A 16,779-nucleotide genomic window follows, 5' to 3' on the forward strand; every position below is an offset into this window, starting at 1 on the left:
AGAACGATCTTTTGTAAGAAACATTGTTGGATCATATTTATATCTATTATATTTTTGTTTTTTTCACAATCTCTTGTCTGTGGGTAGTATAACTTTTGTGTTATTTGTTTTCTTAGTAGTGATGATGAATACAATGGTTATTCATTTTCTGCAATAGAAAGAGACTCAATGGCAATCATTTGTCATCTCAAAATTCAGATCTAATGAAGTATCTTAGAAACTGGACATAACTCAGAATCATAAATAAAGTTTAAACTTACCTTGTAAGGATGCATACAGTATATGGAGGTTGCTGTCCTTGCTGATCCTTCCTTCTGAAAATTATAGTTGCCTGGCAGTAATGCTGAGTTACTGACCTGATGCATAATATATGAATAAGCAAATAAGTTCTGGGTTGCATACTTGTTCCTGTTGTGGCACTTTTGAACTTACTTAAAGCCAGAATCAACCAAGAGGTCAGCAATGACCGCCCTTATATTTCTTTGAGTATTTTTTTTTTCTCCAGAACTACAGGGATGGTCTGACATAAATGTGCAGTCTGACCATGTTTAGACAAATGGAACAGGCACAAAAACATAAGGGCTCCTATCCATCATATTGGACCAATCTGTGATAAATGATTCTGCAACATGAATGTTGCTTATAATATCCTAGTAACTGGTCATTTGTGTTTTTTTTTCTTGTGCTCTGCATGCTAGGTTTATCATAGAGATGTAAATCGTCTCTCATACAAAATCTATGAATGTCCAGTGTTCTCATTAAAGAGCCTGTGAGCCAGTGAGCCCTTAGCTTTGTACCCCTAGTACTCCAAAGCTTGGTTAAGACATCGACTTGCTATTTTGTGTGACTTCTTTCCTTTTGTGATGTATTTAGCACCTATTCTCACCTAAAGCCTTGTATTGAACTTTTTGCTGTAATTCAACCTTGACATATCCTGCTGTTATCATGTCCTATTCACAGATTGGGCTTTTGCTCTTTCTGTTTTTCTTTTCTGAAAGCGTGCCAATGTGCATGTATTGCTAATGCAGAATGTGATATATTGTGCCTATGCTGGGAAAAGAAAAAGAAAAAATTGCATATTTTCAACTGAATTTAATTTTGACTGACACACAAGCTCAAGTGGGTTTATAGATCACTTGCTGAAGCAAAAATAGTTCCTTATTTCTTTTTTGACAGGATACTTTGAAAGCAAACCTTCATTTATATGTCAATTTAAAACCTAATACATAGGGCTTCTGAGATAGATGAAGAAAAAAATATCAAAGCCAATAAATTACCTAGTCCAACTTTAAAAATGTTTGCCTGGGGAAGGGTAATTGGCATATTAGCAGGTTTTTATTGCTGTATGTGTTCACTAGTGCATTTTCTGACAGATTTAATATTCATCAAGTGTACCCTAAAAGGAAAAAAGAGTTTTCATTTTTGTGACATGAGAAGTTAGGGATCGAAAAACATTTGTCATTCTTTTGCCATTTTCCATAAGAGTTCTTTAACACTTTTCCCTTTCTCTTCACCAGCCATTTCCTTTATGATGCCTATTTCTTCTTGTTCCCATTTTAATGTATACAAGGAAAATTCTCCTTTTACTTTACTCCTTTACTGACATCCTCTTCATCAGTCTTTATGTTTGCATACAACGCCTGATATACATTACTCCCTCTTATCCCTCATTGTAATTATTCATCATTGTGTAGGGTTTGTTGTAGAGCTAAAGTCTGCTATCACCAGGAGACTGTAAACCATTTATCTCTCTCCTGGTGATGTACAAGTTTGATTAGAAATCATCTGATTAAATTGGAGAACATACAGGAACCTTGCATGCTAGAAAAAATGTTCTGACTATCCTATTTGGTGTATTAAAGGAAGGCTTACGCCCTGGAGATACCACAAGCACGTTCTGTGGCACACCAAATTACATTGCTCCGGAAATCATGCGAGGAGAAGATTATGGTAATCATTTCTAATCCATTAACAGCTCAGTCTGTTTCTAAATGATGCTAGAAAGCTGTTTGTCACTACTTATATTCTGTAACCTGGTGTCATCTGCTTCTGGGATCATGCTCTTTGCTCTGTTTATGGTAATTGTGCATTCTACCGGTGGCACCAGCTTCAGATTCATATTTCTCTTTTTCTCTAGGGCAATTAAAAAAAAAAAGTTTTTTCCTAAACCAAGAAAATGTATCTATTTAGCTAGTATTTTGTATCACCTAGATTCTATATATCTATATAATAAACAAATGGGTGAGGGCTTAGTCATACAGGAAGAAGGAAGCATAGGGAGGGCCTCCGCAGTGGAATGATTGTCATTTATAGTCTAGTAAGCAGACAGCTGGTCAAGCTGGTTACCAGAATTACCACAATAAGCTCATAGAAGACTAGTCACAAATCAATATTTGCAATAATTCTTTTGCTTGCATAAGTAGCGAAGTGGGAAGTAGAAACTTGTTGGCATTCCTCTGTAAAAAATAGAGAATATAAGTAAAACTCTTCCATTGAAGAGTGAAAGATTACATCTGTGACTGAAAAATGTGTAACCATTGTAAAATTGGCAGTATATAAGCAGGTATTTCACCTGAATCAATGGATGGTAACAAATCTGCCAGTTATCAAATATTTTTCCTGCTCCACCCGGGCTTTTTTCTTCAAATCCACCAACAGATGTCAGCATCACATGGGTTGAAGGGTAGTTAATCACTCATAAGTATAGCTTGATTAAAATGGAAATTTATTTTATCCTCTTTGATTTGTTAATCTCATATAATGTATAGTGTGTCATTTTATTTTAATTTTTTTTATATATATTGTTACCCCATTTCTTTTATTTATTTGGGGATTCTGCAACAAATTGGAATCTGCGTATGTAATATAAAACAGTTCTATTATTCAGAAATGCTCACCACTCCTTAAGGAAGCGAACATGGTCCCTTGTTACAGATTGCCATAAAGGTGTTGTGTACCTTGTACCATTCAGACCTGTAGGCAGGGATGGTTCTGATAGAAATGCTGCTGTTTTCACTTGGTATTGTTTATTGTGTGTTGACCTAATTCAATATGTATATGAGTGTTTCATATTAAAGTATTGGGGAAAAATTACTGATTTTTTTGCCTGTATATTGAAGGTTTCAGCGTGGACTGGTGGGCATTAGGTGTCTTGATGTTTGAGATGATGGCTGGGAGATCACCGTTTGATATTGTCGGGAGCACTGACAATCCAGACCAAAACACAGAGGACTTCCTCTTCCAAGGTACAACGTTTGTAACTTTTTAAAATTAAAACCTTTTGTAATTTTTTATGATTAGAGTCTATATGCTTCTTCTTTCACTTAATACACAATGGAATGAATATTTAGCCCTGGAGCATTTCACTATTCATAGTCATTATGTTCTGTTTATTTTATTATGTAGTCATTCTAGAGAAACAAATCCGAATCCCAAGGTCTCTGTCTGTAAAAGCTGCAAGTGTTCTCAAAAGCTTTCTTAACAAGGTGAGTGTTTTATAATCCTCAGCAAATGTTAATTGTGTTAGCGTTTTAAATTGGTTTATAATATTTAATTTTACATTTAAGTTTCATAGTGAATGTGAAGGTTCACCGTTTGACACAGAGAGATAAAGTAAGAAAATGTTTAGAGAGACGCCATCCTAGAGTCCCTCCTGCACATTACACATTTTTCAGTTTTCTTCCATTTGCCAAAATCCTAGGTTGTTCAGATTTGGCAAATACTATTTCTGGGTAGTATTGTAGCTTGCTTTTAAGCCCCAGTCCCACCCCATTCTTTTTGCCCCCTTGTTGGCCAAATCACTATAAGGATGATATAAACCTTTGATCAAGCAGAGCAGCCAGGCATTTGTGTCAAACACAAAATATTGCCACAGTTATATAGAGATACCGCTGTGTGCCTTCCTACTAGTCAGAAGCTTTTAATATTTACCTAAAGTGGTATAGTCTATTTTTAAATTATTTTAGGATTCAGACCATAATGCATAATACATTTATATTAACATCTTGTAAATATGTAAAGGATATATTTATTGCACCTGCTTGGATCTACCTATGTCTTCAGTATGCAAACATGTTCCTCTGGAAAACTCAGCAATTTCAATATTGGTTGAACGATGTGAGTTATGACTTATCACTGATAAAAGAAGGGAGTTATGTTAATTCTATCATACCTGATAAATTCTTTTTTTCATATTTATCTGCAGAGCATGCAGTATTCTTGCAGTATTATTTGCACAACACCATCTAGTGGTGGGGTTATTAAACTGCATCTCTGGTGGAATCCACTTTGTATGATTCAGAGGTCCCTGCAGTGGAGGACAGGGAGCCACAAGGACATGCTACATATTTTAATGTTATTAAAGTTATTTTTATAACTTTTTAAGGTTTGTAAGGATCACATAAACCCAAAAAAGTGTTCTCCGATAGGGTTGTCTCCTGTAATCTTGCAAAGGGACCAGTTAGCAAATGATAAGCACTGCTTCTTCTTCTTCATCCAGCCCGTAACTTTTTTTGCAGCATTAGAAATTGTAGAGCAGGGTTAGAGCCCATTTCAGGTGTCTATTGCTATACATAGCTCCAAGAGATTTAGCCTTGCACCCTGAACTGCTAACAACTTTAGGTAGGATGTATGTGTAACTTTCCAGCTGCAACACAATTTTTTTTTTTGAGTAGAGAAGTGTGGCAGGCCAGTGCCCCGGTCAGATTTGTATTTGTCTTGATTGTCCCCCTCGGTTGTCAAACAGGATGTAAAATTATTGTAAATTGCTGTCAAATCAAAAATGTAAATAATTGTTTGTTATTGGGCATTACTCTCTGTCTGTACTGTAGATTATTAGCAGTTGATCAATGTCAGTGTGATAGATTAGTAATTTTTATTCAGTTGTTTTTTTTAATGGTATGACATGAGCAAACAAAAAACTCCATTATTAGTAGCAGTTGGAATGATGAATATTAGAAAGGAAAAGAAATATTAATCACATCCATGCAAGGATACAGTAATTCAGAAATGTGTTCCTACCATTCCTGGCAATTACATATCATAATATGTATTAACCTTGTTTGTTCTTTCTCTATTGCTGATTCATTATTGTTTGTGTTCTTCTCTTCAGGAACCAAAGGATCGACTTGGCTGTCATCCGCAGACCGGATTTGCTGATATTCAAGGTCATCAGTTCTTTCGTAATGTTGATTGGGATCTTGTAAGTGATTGTTGTTTTGTTAGACTAATTCAAATACTGCAGTAAAAATGTTTTGGATTTAAGTAAAAAAAAAAAAAACTGTGTTTACAGAAAGCAAGAGTATACCATGTTCATTGGAAAGTGAGTTTAGCTTGTTTAGGAAATTTCTCTGATCAGTTTTACCATTATTTTAACATTTGTCAACAAAAAAGAAAACAAGCTAGTGAAGTCTGTTTTATAGGTGGATTTGCCAGGGTACAGAAATTATCCTCCTTCTCCTTTATGCATGAAAAGTTTCACAGGTAAAAGCTTTATCCAAAGTCTGCCTGCACATATCATCGGCTGCAAAAAGGTTAACAGTTTTTTTTTTTACTACATGTAAAACCTTTGGCGTGCATGAGCTGAGCACAGGTTAAATGTTAAGTGTTTGTGAACCCTGCACCACCATTACACACTGTAATAAAGCTCATCTTCTGTAAATACATTCACTATTATTTTATTTAAAAAAAATAGTTTTTACCTTTTTTCCTTTAAGCACATATTGTCACAAGCTCCTTATGTCTTCTCCTACAGCAAGCTGTGTGTGTGTGTGTGTCTGTAAGGGGGGTACCAGTGAATGATATCACACAGCAGGAACCTATGTTCCCCATCTGTGTATGTTACACAGCAGGAACTGTCTTCCTCTTTCTGTGTGCGCTGCGTTCCAGAAGACAGAGTGGGTGGCATGGTTGGACAACTGATTGCAAGCACACCATGTGTCTACACATTGTGGGGGGTAGATTTAAGATTGCAGGAAATGCACATGCCATGCATCTGCACAGTGTCTCTAAATTCATATCTGCAACAAAAGGTTGCAAATTTACCACATAATACTAGGATCCTGCTTTCTTGCTTGGCATGGTTAAAATCAAACGGTAAACTGGGGGAACTGGCAGAATCATTAGGAATTTTGACCTCCATGCATATACATACTAATACATACAGTTTTACATTTAGGATATGTTGTAGGCTGCTACAATTTTTCTGCTTTTTAATTGTCCGGTGATTTATAGCTAGATATTGAATTGCTGCTGTATACGTCAACAGTACCTAACCATGCAGCTACAAATAGTTGCTGTGCCGTGATCAGCAGTAGCTACATTTCTGAGCTAGCAATTACTGGGGACTTCACTGACGCAGACCTTGTGTTTGCATTCTTTGCTAAGGAGAGTGATTTTGTAGCTGCTACAAATTGCTGTGACTGAATACTGATATATAGTTATTGTTAAAGAAATTCAGGTGTCATGTGTCACTTTGTTCTATGGTGCTCTATGATAGAAAACAGAGCTTTGAAAATACCTCCAGGCAACTTAAAATGCACAAATTCATGCAGCATGTATTCAATACTACATCATCTAATGTATTTTTTAAATGTAAGTACCTGAAGTTTGACTTGGCATTGCAATCCACTGTACAGCAGAGCTCGGAGAAGGGGACGAAGAAGCCACACAAAGAACAAACAATGTGTGTTTCAATGCAAGGAACATGCTGATAGGCGAGGGCAGATTGCCTGGGAAATAAGCTTATTTTTAAGCTATGTTCCTTTCACTGCCCGGCCACAGAGTTTGGGTGAAGAGGAGACCTGTAAGTGAAAGTGAACATCTGAATGAAAAGGTCAGGTCCCGCCAGTGCTTTGTGGCAAAGCTGTGTAATTGTAGGACTATTCCTGTGGCCGATAAAACTCTAATATATGTTCACATTTGGCTATTATCCTGGAGTTTATACTATTACTTTAACCCCTTTCCACGCTCATTTTTTTTTTATCTTCCTGATGTTTTCTTTCAAATATATTGCAGTTTTTGTATGTTTATATATTAAATTATTATGTTCTTTCAGATGGAGCAAAAGCAAGTGGTCCCTCCCTTTAAGCCAAATATTTGTGGAGAATTTGGACTGGATAATTTTGATGTACAGTTCACCAACGAGCCTGTTCAGCTTACTCCTGATGATGAGTATGTGATCTTACTGTTCTTTCCCTGCTGTGGGAAGCCACTGTCTTTTCTTTCCAAAAATAAATCCTTTAAAGTAGCTGAGCTAAAACTGCACCTTGAGAGTACTATGCAGATTACCATTGCTGATCTCTCCTGTACATTTTCACCTTTAAAATATGCATACATGTTCCAGGTCATTGATACCCACTTATTTTTGCATGTATTGTCAACTTTCAAACATTACAACACAAGAGCTACATCCATACTGTTCATGTCACCATTAGAATTATGAGGGTGTTCAGAGATGCAGGAATAAACTTTTTAACTTGGAGCATTCAGAGATTTAGCTTACACTTTTTATAGTGTTTATTAAGTAAAAACATACAAAAACAGTGCAAAATTACAGAAAAATGACTAATCAAATAATAATTACAAAACTATAGCAACAGCATAAAATCCAGGGGAAAACTGTAAAATAATACTTCTTTTGAGACTAGTTCTTGGTCTCAAAATGCTCACTATAACGATCCAACTACAAATCAGTCAACTACTATTTTATACAGAATGATGTATTAGAAATATAAAGCTTATTATTAAATGAGTTTTAAAATACAGCTTAAAGTTCAATCTGAGACACTCTGCCTAGTTTTATCTGAATTATATGAGTCTTGCAGATACAAAAACCCGACAGTCACAGCAAGTGTTGTGACTAGAAGGTCTGGAAGGACCCTGGTTGTCAGAAAAAGAAATACCTGATAAGGGGAAATGTATGACCCTAGTCCGCTAGGGAGACAATTTCCAGACAAAGGTATTTTAAAAGAAGACAATTTTATATTTAAAGGGAAGATCAAGAAATAATCACAGTACTGCATAGTGGAGAACGGCTTCACTAACCTTTTCATTGTAGTTACTTGAGTATAATTATATTATAAGCTGCTGGCTTATGTGAAATAACTCCAGGGCAGATTGCATTTGAGAAAGAATCCTGGTGATGAAACTTCTGTGGTACAATTGGCCTTTCAGCCCAAGTTTTAATATATACGTCAGGTAAATAAAGCACACAATATCCAAGCTGTGAACTCAGCTGTTGGGTAATATAATATCTCCTTTGGAGAAGGTGGGAGTTTACAGGGAACTGGCTTTATTGAGACTCAGGGTACCAGAGCAAGGGCTGCTGGTATAAAACACTGATTTTATAAGATTAAACCATCCACGAGTCAATGATTATCAAGGTCAGAAGTAAAAAATAATCTAGAACAATGGGTTGAAAAAGGGAATCATTTACTGTGTTGTAGTACATAAATATATATTGGAGCAATGTGGTTTGGGCTGCACTGTAGTTAATTTCAGTGAAATTTAACTTGCACGTGGTGTACATGAGAAAGCGTTCCCTATAAAAATATTTATTTCCCAGGGACTATCCTTTACACTCATAATTGCCACAACCAATAAAATCTTTGTATCTCCTTCATTTCTGATCTTGATAACAGGCCCTCTATGTAATGTGGTGTATTTAACACTGTGCATTTACAGCTCATTAAAAAAATTCTCTCTCCTTCTGACAGGGATGCAGTAAGGAAGATTGACCAGTCTGAATTTGAAGGTTTCGAATACATCAACCCACTTTTGATGTCTGCTGAAGAATGTGTATGATTGATTGGGACAGCTCAGCAAGCCCCCCTGCCCTGTGCAGTTTCTGGACCTCTATCTGCTGAAAGGAGACCTCCCGCAGCCAGCAAACTATAGTTAATCATGGGCACCTGTGTCCTCTTGTACATGGAGGGATTGAAAACTCTGTCTTTATAATGTGATATATTTAACAATTGAACATAAATGTTCCAGTGGTTTTCTTAGTATGTTGCTTTTTTGTGTTTGTTATTTCACTTTGTGTCTCATGTATAGATGTACAACATGAGCAGTTATACATTACATCATATATGATTCTTAAGGGAAAGGATCGGCTGTTTTGCCCTTGGCCCTTTAAATATGAATTGATCAGCATGGTAATGTATCATTTTGCCTTCTGTATACCATCATTCATCTATAGATTGTTCTGACTGTCCAGGCATCCTGGTTATTAACAGATCGGACATTCTTTCATATGATCAGCTTTGAATTATTTTGATTCCTGGGTGTTAAGGATAATGGACATTGTTGTTTTATGTCTGCATCAGCCATCAGGTCATTTCATACCCTGGAATCTAACTCGATGTGCTTTACCAGTTAGTATGAAAATTGCTAGTTAATAACCTTGCGTGGTACAGAGTAGATTGAAGTGTCAACATGTATTAAAATGCTGCTTTTTTTTAGTTCTAAAATCCAAGCAGTGGTAGTTTAGGAAAACATCCAAACTACACTCCTCATTGGGTGGTAATCACTTAACTAGAGACATTTTCAACTTCCTTCATTATGAATACCTCTTGGTACTCTACAGACTGTTTATGTACTGAATGTCAGTGTGCAGGCTCTTCAAACATATGGAAAGGTGCCAAAAGTGGACAGATCCTGGCTAAGTACTATGAATCACATACTTACCATACATTGTTTATTCTGCACTAATGCCAGAATCTCACATTAGTGTCTAGATCCGGGTCTTGTATAGTTCTTGTTGATTTGGCAGCATATATCTATTTTCATTTTTTCAGAAATAAATGGGATATTTAAATCGCTGGTAAATGCTATGGATGAGACATGGATGTGTACGTTATAGATCAGTGGCCTCTTAAATGTTAATCAATCTGGAATAATCTGCAGAAGACAAAAAATTATATTCTATCAAAGACTGCGGAGGTTACATTAGCTGATTTTCAACATTTGCTGGTCTGCAGCTGCACAAGAAAAATCTATAGTGGAACTGTGTATCCAGGTGCCTGTGATATTTACGATTGCTGCAATCTATATGACCTGCAAAAAAAGACTGAGCAGGGAGCACAAGATTTTAAGTTAAAGTAATGACAGCCAGTTCAGCTTCTTATTCACTTTCACATCCCTTACATGGCTTAATAAATGCTAAAATAAAGTTGCACGGTGAGAGATTTGTGACCTCCATTAATAATCCCCTCTAAAACACGGTGTGCTATTTCATGCAGCTATAAAGAAATCACAAAGGGATCCCTAGACTAAAGTGGTTTAGTGTTGATCTACTGTGTATTGGTGCCAAATTTATATTCTATACATTTCTTTTCTCTAAATACATAAATATTTCTAATTTTAAGACCCTGACTTCACTTTGCTGTCCTCTTTTCTAAAACGCAGTTCATGTTTAATGCAATGGAATAGCTTTTGGTTTAAAGGAGAATATTAAAAGGAGAATTCCACCCAGCAGTGACAATTCAGGATTTAGTAACAGTAACCAAAAAAAACAAAGTGGCCTTTTTCCCAGATCCATGGTCACATAGCTTCTTTCTTTTTGTTATGGTTGGGGCTATATCAATATTAAATATATATTTCTCTGTTTATAAAGGGGGACACCATTGCATTCAAGAACCAATGGGTTTCTATTGCCACTAATTAAGGAATGCAGTGGTGTTCCTTAATGAAGTATTTTTAAAAGTGGCAGAATAACCCAAATGGCTATGTCTTTAACTCCAAGACTGTAGTTTTGTTTTGTTTTTGGTTGGGTAAATATGAAATATTGACGGTAATTATTAAGTATTTTTTCATGTTTTCTAAACTCTGCTCAATGGTTTACAGAGCTCAGTAGCTTAAGTTGCAGTACACACTGAAAAAATCATTATAAAAGCATATCATCTAAAGTAAATTGACCCAAAACCTTTCTAGATACTGTAATATATATAACATGTTTTATAAGAAACCCATAAAAATACATAGATTGGGGACAGTTAAGCTACGTACACACGTCCAATGGTTCTCGCCCGATAATTGGCTCAGGGCCGAAATCGGATGAGAATCTGGCGTGTACAGTGCCCGCCGTCCGAACGACCATCCTGGTGGATCCACAGACAATTAACGATTCTTAATGCAAGGGAAGAGGGAGAGCGCGCAGCAGGGTGGCGCTCCCTCATTCTCCCCCTCCCCTCACCATAGAGCACAACGGTGCTGTATGTACAGAACTCGTTCATGCATCGAGCAGTCCTTAGTCGGAAAGATCGTGAAAGATCCTTTCCATCGACAATAATTGCACGTGTGTATGCAGCTTTGGGCCTGCATAAGGAGCTAATCTCTATACAAGCTCTGTTTAGGCAAATAAAATGGGATCCATGTTTGTTTTCTGTAGGAAGGTGTTGTCCATTTTCTTTATGGGCTTCATTCTTGTTTTTCTAATGTAATATCTATTGATACAGGCTTTAGCTGTACTCATGGCGGATTTTGCCTGCATTGTGTGTATGACAAAGAATCCAAGCATTGTCTGATTTATTGCTTTTCTTATCTTACTGGCTTTCTAGTCTCTGACTCAATGGGGGAAGGAACATTTTCTATCAAACATGGAATCTGCTACATTTTAATCTGTCAGATTTTTGCAGAAGTGTTAATGAGTTTCCCTATATAGTGCCACAGTTCTTAGACAAGTTGATCATGCTGACTACATTATTACAACATTAATAAACATACTAAGTACATGACAAGTACAAGCTTTCTTCATTTTTCATTTATCTTGTGTTTGCTTGGCCACAGCTTTGCACCTTGCTGTCAGAATAGGTTACAGTTCCGATTAATATTAATAGATGAGAAAACTTGGATTAGTTAACATTGTGTCCTTAAAATCTGTTGTGAAGCTTCCACTGTAGATTGTGTTTTATGTAAATACTAGTAGTTGGTGTTTGACTGGATTTTGCCTGTGGCATGATTTTCTTTTTTTTTATTTACTGCTCCACTGTATGTAGTTTTGCACTGGATGTTTGGTAAGGGCCCAAATGAAAGATTTGCTGAGAATACATCCTGAATTTTGTTTTGTAGCTGTGTGTAGCTGCAATTTGCTGTATTTCTGTGATGTGATGGGGGACCAGCAGCAGCCAGTACTGGATTTATTGGATCACGGTAACACCTAGCAGTCCAATCAGCCAGCTGTCTGCTTGGACAGAGCTAAATTGACACTAAGGCCAGAAATCTGAGAGTTAACAAAAGATTCTGCTGGCCAAAAGAGAATGTAAACAATATTAGTGAAGGTGGGAATACCTTTAAATAGATTTAAAGCAGAACTCCGTTAAAAAATGACCAGTGGCATATTTTGCCTACAGATCTTCAATCTGGAGCTGTCCCTTGCAGTTTTTTTTCACCCACTATTAGACATCCTGGACCCATCCTCAGATTGTTATTGGTCAGCACAGTGATAAACTTATCTCTGTTGTTATCCTAATCCTTCTTTATGGAAGACGCTAATATCAAGTCCTAGGTACCTACATTAATTGCAGTAAAAACCAAATTAAGAACATGTTATTGATTACATTTATACATATACATATATTTTTGCATTATATGCATTTTTATTTTGCATTGCATTTATATCTGTCTGGAATACAGCTTTACCATGTGGAACAAACAGCATAACCTTTTCACAGCAATACATTGATTCATGGCAAAATCCCTTCAAATACCCACTCATTTCCTATAACGTGATCCATAGTCCATAGTCTTACCCTAAAGCCAGCTTATGTTAACTGGAGAAGATATATTTGGAGGTGCTGCCCACAGCAAACATTTAGACACATGTTTGATTTTTTACAGTGGTTTAGGAAATGAAAACCAAAGCCTGTAGGTGTAATATAGGCATCACCTGCTTGATTGTATAAATATCTTTAAAGATTTAATACATGAATGTTAAGACTGTAAAATTACAAGAATTTTCACCACACTCACGTACGTATGTGTCCTACCTTATGCTAATTAAATATACACGTCTGCTGATCTTTTAATGAATGTAAGCCTTTACCGTATGCTTTCTTCAGGCTTTGCAGAAAAACATCACAACCATTTATGATATTGATGGGTTTGTAATGTATTGAACATATATGCACATTTGGAATTCATTCCGTGCACCTCTGAGCCTTTAAATTCTATTACTTGCCAGAAGTGACCAAACAATGCCTCTTAATTGACTCTTTAATGTTACTAATGTTCCTATTGTTCTCATTTTTTAAGTTTTTATTATTCATTTTTAAGTGTCTTTAGAATCTTAAGTTGCCTGGTCTAATTTATGTAAGATCATGGGTTTGTATGCATTTTTATACTTTGTTTACTGCAAAACATCTGTTTTTTTGTTTTTATACTGTATTGCATGATATATTTTTCTTAATCCATTTTTTAACTGTTACTTCTATAAAAAAAAAAAAAAGATTGAGGTGAATATTGTGCCATTCTTTTCCAAAATGCTTGATCCATGGATTTGCACTCTTCATTTAGCCTTAATTTGCTGCGAAAAGATAAAACACTAATGTGTACTTCTAGCATTGAGAGTTACTTAAAGGGAGTCTCATGAATTAGATGTTCTTGGTCCCCAACATGGCCACAGTGATAATCTGTAAACACTTTGTAATTACTGTCTGCACAATGCAGCCCTTGTAGGGAACAGATGGAAAATAAAAAATGTCTGTGGATAATGTCTGAGACCTTCTCATTAACATTGCCAGGGCACATTTGCAGATAGGAGCCTACATTTAAAATATCAAAACCTTACTACATCTTTCAGATCTGCTTTGCTGGAAGGTTCAATCGGCCTTATACTCAAGTTGGCATACACATATTTTTATTTTTCTCAGTGAACATAAAGGATTATATCTCTCCTAGGGATTGACTGGCAATCAGATATCTGACTGTCCACACCTCACATTATTGCCATAGCCCACTATGATGTTTTGATGAATGGATGGGGCTATACTTGCTGGATTAAAGATTAACTTCCTATAATGCAGAGATATCATTAATATAATCATCATTTGGGCAGAAGTTTAATAGTATATTGAGATCTCCACCCCATAGTAGAAGGAGATTCTGATCCTTGGAAACAATCACTAGATCCCGTACACAACAAATTGCAAGCACTTTTTTTTAGCTTGCCTGACTTTGCTTCCTGCAGTCCTAAATGAATGGAAAAACAAGATTTCAAGATAAAGTATGTGGATTTAGTGTTCCTTATAAAGTTTGTCTATGAATGTTTATAATGGCTTCTTTATAAAAGTCAACTTTTTTTGTGGATCGTGGAGATGAAATGTTGAAACTACTTTTAACAGCAGACTAGCACTAAATATTGGCAAGCCATCTACGTGTAACTATAACCACAAGCTCTTCCTGCTCACCTCTGTCACCTTCCAGCATCATCCTGTGACTGGTACGCGGCTTGGAAATATTATAAATTGTGAAATACTTAAATTGAATACTCCTGGGTAAACCACTATGATATTGCTTGCGTGTATATAGCATTATATATTGTTTTTCTATCATATACTGTTACTGTGTTGCAGTACTTTGTCATATGCTGTTTCTCACCTTGTATACTGTAGCAAAGTCTGCCTGTAGAGACAGAATCCTAATATGTGACATCACCTGTAACTGCAGTTTGGTTTTATTTTAATAAAATGTTTATATAAACTCTTAAGTTTGTCAATCAGGTAAATAATACTTTTATGTACGGTAATTTATGCATGGTGACCTTCAATGCTACATGGTGTAAGTTTTCCATTCTAATTTTTTACTTGCCCCATATATTTTTTTTTTTAAGTGTGACTGATGGAATAAATTTGGGACGTCTTCCAAGACACTTGTGTGTTGTAATGACGCTTGCTAGAAACCTGTATTAGGGTAACCCAACATATGGTATTATATGTGTTGTATTGTGGGTCTTTTCTTTAGAATGGCACCCCTATGCGCACATAGTAGCCGCCAACGTTCCTGCACTATACAGGGTACCAGAACAACATACCACTGTGTTGTGTATTGTGGAAAAAGCTGCAGGTGCAGTTTTACATGCATTAAGTTGTGCAGCCAGCCTGAAAATTAATGGCAGCCGTAACACAGTGCAGCTTGGCAAACAAAACAAGTGTCAAAGGGCCCTTAACTATGTTCACAGCTGGTTATTATGAACATTTCAAATTTTTTTCTGAATTAGAAAAAAAATAGATAATATTTAATTTGGGACCACTACAGTTAAACAATCTAATAGCTTTCGTGAAGTCATAGAACACAAGGGAAGAGTTTTACAAAGACAAGTACAGAGTAAATGGAGCATCTGGTGTATGGTGATTTGTTTTAGTTTTTCATTATCCACAATATTGTACACGAAGGCGCACAGCTTAGCTCAGGGCAAAGTAGCATTTTAAACCCACAACTGACATTTCATTATTGGATGCATGTCACCTACCAACTACTTACATTATTCAAGAACACGGGAAGAGAAATCTATCCAAATGCAGTGCAGGCTCCAAAGTTCTTATTGTATTGTAGCTCAGCTTCATAATATGATTGAGGATGAGGAGAGTTTGGACCACAAGCAGGTCTAAGGTTTCTCTCACCCCATTTGACAACCATGTCAAGCATCACCATTACCTCGAAGGTTGGAGAGTCAAATCGTATTTCACCTTCATTATCTAAGTACCTAGTATGTCACACTGCGACACAGTTCAAAAAGTGTCAGGTTGGGGAAAAAAAAAGGTAAGTATAATGCAGCTGTATGTGTCTGGCATTAAAATTAACTTAGTGCTTTAAAAAAAAAAACAGCTTTGAGCTTGTGTGGTGTTACTTTTGAGCACTAGAGGGCAAATGTTATAATAAACAGCACACTACTAATTCATGTGTCCCTTATCTGCCTTTGTTAACAGCTCAGGACTGCCCACACTTTTTTGGGTTACAAGCTACTTTTAAAATGATCTACCAACAACGGTATTTGGACCTAATAACTGCTGTGCGCAGTAGAGTTTATTTTGAAAGGCAGGGCTCCTAGATTTTCTACGGTTGCCTTTGCAATCTACCAGTAGATCGCCATCCACATGTTGGGCACCCCTGTACTACTGATTACCCGTTGTTGCTCAGGTATTTATTTATTGCAATCTTTTATTATACAGGAAAAGGAATCAAATATTAGCTATAGTGATTTTCTTGTCTACGCTGTTGTTTCATTTTTTTTTGCCTTTGATTGCACTCGGCCAATAGCCTTACATTTTCTTGAAAGCATTATTACAGGCCAGAAATTTGTAAAAGAGTCCAAAAAATGATGTAAAAATAAAAGCAAAAGGCACAATGTCACTGAGCAATACATACATACATACATACATACATACATGTAAATATAGCTCTGACATATACCACAGCGCTGTATATATGTTTCAGTGGTGCACACTAGTCATATGTCTAGCAATTTTGGTTAAAATGTCTTGATGGGTTTCCTAGTGATGACATACACACATACAGTTAGGTCCATAAATATTTAGACAGAGACAACTTTTTTCTCATTTTGGTTCTGTACATTACCACAATTCATTTTAAATGAAACAACTAAGATGCGGCTAAACTGCAGACTTTCAGCTTTAATTCAGTGGGTTGAACAAAAAGATTGCATAAAAATGTGAGGAACCAAAGCCTTTTTAACACAAACACTTTATTTCAGGGGCTCAAAAGTAATCGGACAATTGACTCAACGGCTATTTCATAGGCTGGTAAGGGCAATTCCCTCGTTATGTC

At 36.2% G+C, this 16,779-nt stretch overlaps 1 protein-coding gene across 1 annotated transcript in view; it reads left to right on the top strand.

Moving 5' to 3' along the window:
- PRKCI (protein kinase C iota) overlaps window positions 1–14,701 on the top strand; it is a 53,459-nt gene extending 38,758 nt beyond the window's left edge. The window contains exons 13-18 of the mRNA XM_072408093.1: window positions 1,863–1,950; window positions 3,120–3,245; window positions 3,406–3,485; window positions 5,111–5,200; window positions 7,055–7,170; window positions 8,715–14,701. Of these exons, the coding sequence (XP_072264194.1) occupies window positions 1,863–1,950; window positions 3,120–3,245; window positions 3,406–3,485; window positions 5,111–5,200; window positions 7,055–7,170; window positions 8,715–8,802 (588 nt within the window). The 3' untranslated portion in view covers window positions 8,803–14,701. The remainder of the gene's footprint in view (window positions 1–1,862; window positions 1,951–3,119; window positions 3,246–3,405; window positions 3,486–5,110; window positions 5,201–7,054; window positions 7,171–8,714) is intronic.
- The last annotated feature ends 2,078 nt before the right edge of the window (window positions 14,702–16,779 follow it).

Source organism: Pyxicephalus adspersus, chromosome 4 (assembly GCF_032062135.1).
Source record: "Pyxicephalus adspersus chromosome 4, UCB_Pads_2.0, whole genome shotgun sequence".
NCBI classification, from domain to species: Eukaryota; Metazoa; Chordata; class Amphibia; order Anura; family Pyxicephalidae; genus Pyxicephalus; species Pyxicephalus adspersus.